At 37.5% G+C, this 2,817-nt stretch overlaps 2 protein-coding genes across 3 annotated transcripts in view; both read left to right on the forward strand.

Moving 5' to 3' along the window:
• Positions 1-428, forward strand: part of LOC116700501 (complement C1q-like protein 2) — an 8,436-nt gene extending 8,008 nt beyond the window's left edge. The window contains exon 5 of one of the 2 annotated variants that reach the window (XR_004334669.1): positions 154-286. Coding sequence is in view for 1 of the 2 variants with exons in the window: in XM_032533769.1 (XP_032389660.1) it covers positions 22-276 (255 nt within the window). In the remaining variant the exon portion in view is untranslated. Of the gene's footprint in view, positions 1-21 lie in introns of both variants that reach the window. The other variant, XM_032533769.1, reaches the window with a different exon arrangement.
• Positions 1-890, forward strand: part of nf2b (NF2, moesin-ezrin-radixin like (MERLIN) tumor suppressor b) — a 20,519-nt gene extending 19,629 nt beyond the window's left edge. The window contains exon 18 of the transcript XR_004334668.1: positions 878-890. The gene's annotated coding sequence lies outside the window, so the exon portion shown is untranslated. The remainder of the gene's footprint in view (positions 1-877) is intronic.
• Positions 891-2,817: the final 1,927 nt, after the last annotated feature.

Here is a 2,817-nt window from a genome sequence, read left to right on the forward strand (position 1 = left end):
TTCACAGCACCAGTCAAAGGGGTCTACTATATCCAGTTCACTGTGTGTGGTAACCACACAGGTCTTATGGGTGTATTTGTGTTTAAGAACAACCAGAAAATCATGTATAATGTGGAGTGGAAGGAAGATAAACTTTATAAGTATTTCACTAAGTCGGTTGTTTTGGAGCTGATAGCAGGAGATACAATTCACCTGGTTCTCCCATCAACCCATTCTGTCTTTGACGATGGAGATAACCACAGCACCTTCAGTGGCTCCCTTCTCTTCCCACTGTGAGAATGTTGTTTAGGCTGCTGTGTGATTGATTTGTTAATAACATTGTTGTTATTGGCTACACTGTAATTCACTGCATCAAAAAATGGGAATCTGACTTCCCTCTTGTGTCATCCAATGAAAACGACATTCAAATAAATCAAAGACTCATTGAAGTTGTTTTTGTTATCATTGAGTGTAGGTCTTCATATAGAAGCTTTACCTGAACTGCAGTGATATTCACATATTAATACTTTTTACATTAAAATCTAGACTATGCTGTAAAGCCTGAGGTTATTGATATTCTACATGAGCAATGTTAACCCAATCTGGGATGAGGGATGATAAATGAAAGAAGAAATCTATGTTGGTAACTAAAATGTCATCATTTGTGCAATGTCACTGACGGAAATAAGTTGGGCAACCTTAATTCAAACAACACTTCCTACCTGAGTAAATGTATTTAGTTACTTTCCACTGTGTGTAATATATGTACAGTATTTTCGCAGTAAGTGAAAGGTGCTTCTCCATCTTCAGTAGTTTAATGAAAAGAAAAGGAAAGGGGAAAAATACAAGAATGTAGACCATAATAAATTAAAATAAATAGATAAATAAATATATGTAGACTTTTAATATATGATTACCGATAATGATATGTATCTTGATATATATATATATATATGATTCTAGTGCATGGACTGACCAACACATTGTAGAAAAATAAAATCGAAATGACTAACTTCCTCCTTGCCTTAGTCCCTCCCTTTGTTTTATCGTGTGTAAAAAAAGAAATGATGCAGAAATAAGGTATACTCCAGTAATTAAAAAAATTGAAACTGTCCCCATTACAGAATCCCTTTAGGGGCTTTTGCATAAACTGTCTCAGTAGCAATGATGGATCCGCTCGGATGAGATTATGATTACACACAGAAAAGGATTTTCTAAGAAGTAAAGAAGAGTGAGGGAGATAAGTGGATGAGGGAGAGGGTTTCCCCACAGGGACTCATCACAGCGGGATGTCCAGCAGCCACAGGAATATCAGATTGGGGAGAATGAGTATCATTCAGAGAGTTCATCTTCCCTGGAGATGGCTTTCCAACCTCTATGGGAACCCTGAGACTGTTTCTCCCATCTGTTTAGCTGTAATATGTCCCATGGCATTTGGCACACAGATTAGAGTAATAGGAGAGAAGGGGCAGCACCACATTTAGAGACTGTGAATTGCATTCTAGGCAACGCTGACTGAAGAGGAAGGGCTTTAAAGACATAAAAGTGTGAAATCATAACCTACATGGAAAGAAAGAGAGAACAGGCCTTTGAAAGGGTTTTGCTGTGAAGGCATTTAAAGTAGTGAAATAATTGGATGCTGGAGGCCTCTACTCAGCAAAAGCAAGAATGCAAACCCCATTCTTTCCATAAGTGTAAGGCATGTGGAGGAGGTAAAGTTGGGTGACAGGGTGTTGTCATCCATTAAAGTCACAACCAAGGGGTTTTCATATGTTTTCTTTCACATGATACCATACCTTCAATATAAACAGAATAAGGGCATTGCCATCTTGCAGAACTGTTTCTTGAGAAGAAGCCAAGTTATACACTGGTACCAGGGGATTTACACACTGTATTGCTTCTTCAGAGATATTGATCCTTTCATGGCTATTCTGCTCCACTGCAGATGAAAGCAAGCTGCTTCCACGCGGGGTATCATCCCGGGGAACTTGGCGAGGAATGAATGAATGCATGAATGAATGAATGCATGAATGAATGCATGAGAAAGAAATGGAGGCAGAAGAGTTGAATGTAATCCCATGACCTAGTCTTACTGCATTTGGGCTATGGTTTGAAGAACAATAGGACAATAATTTGGCAGCCTTACCCTTCTTCATCCTTATTCAGTTTATGGTAATTGACTGAAACAGAGATAAGATTATTTGACCAATATTTCTTTAAAACATATCACAGTTAATCTATTATGATTTATACTTTCATCTCAGTTTCACTTTGTCATTTTCATGTCTCCTCTCTTAAAAAATTTCTATGTTTCCCAATGAAGAATGCTAAGGACAATTCTCCACAATGATTTGTACAGTTCTCACTTCTGGACTGTTCCTGGATTTACAATCAAAAGGCATGTTTAGGATTAGGTTTAGTTTGGTCCTGTATTATAGGGATTTAAAGTAATAGTTCCATATTCTGGGATTTATGTTTAGTCATTTTCTAGATACAAAGATTTAAACCACTGTCATGTTTGCAGTGTATTGCTGGAGAGTGGAGGTGATAAACTCATGATAAAGAATAAAAACAGCAGGAAACAGCTAGCCTGGCTTTCTCCAAAGTAAAAAAAAAACAAAAAAACAATTATGTGTAAAAATGTGAATTTGTGGTTTTATGGGGAGTTGCATGCTGTAACTATTTTGGTAGTCACAGCTCATGCAATTTTGGTGTAATTTTTTTTTGTGCTGAAGGTTGTACCGGTACAGTATCTGAAAGCTGATAGCAAAGCACTAATGGTTGCTTTGTATCTCAATGCCCACCTGGCACAACGTTGGTATACAAGCTTGTTTGATG

This window comes from Etheostoma spectabile, chromosome 13 (assembly GCF_008692095.1).
Source record: "Etheostoma spectabile isolate EspeVRDwgs_2016 chromosome 13, UIUC_Espe_1.0, whole genome shotgun sequence".
NCBI classification, from domain to species: Eukaryota; Metazoa; Chordata; class Actinopteri; order Perciformes; family Percidae; genus Etheostoma; species Etheostoma spectabile.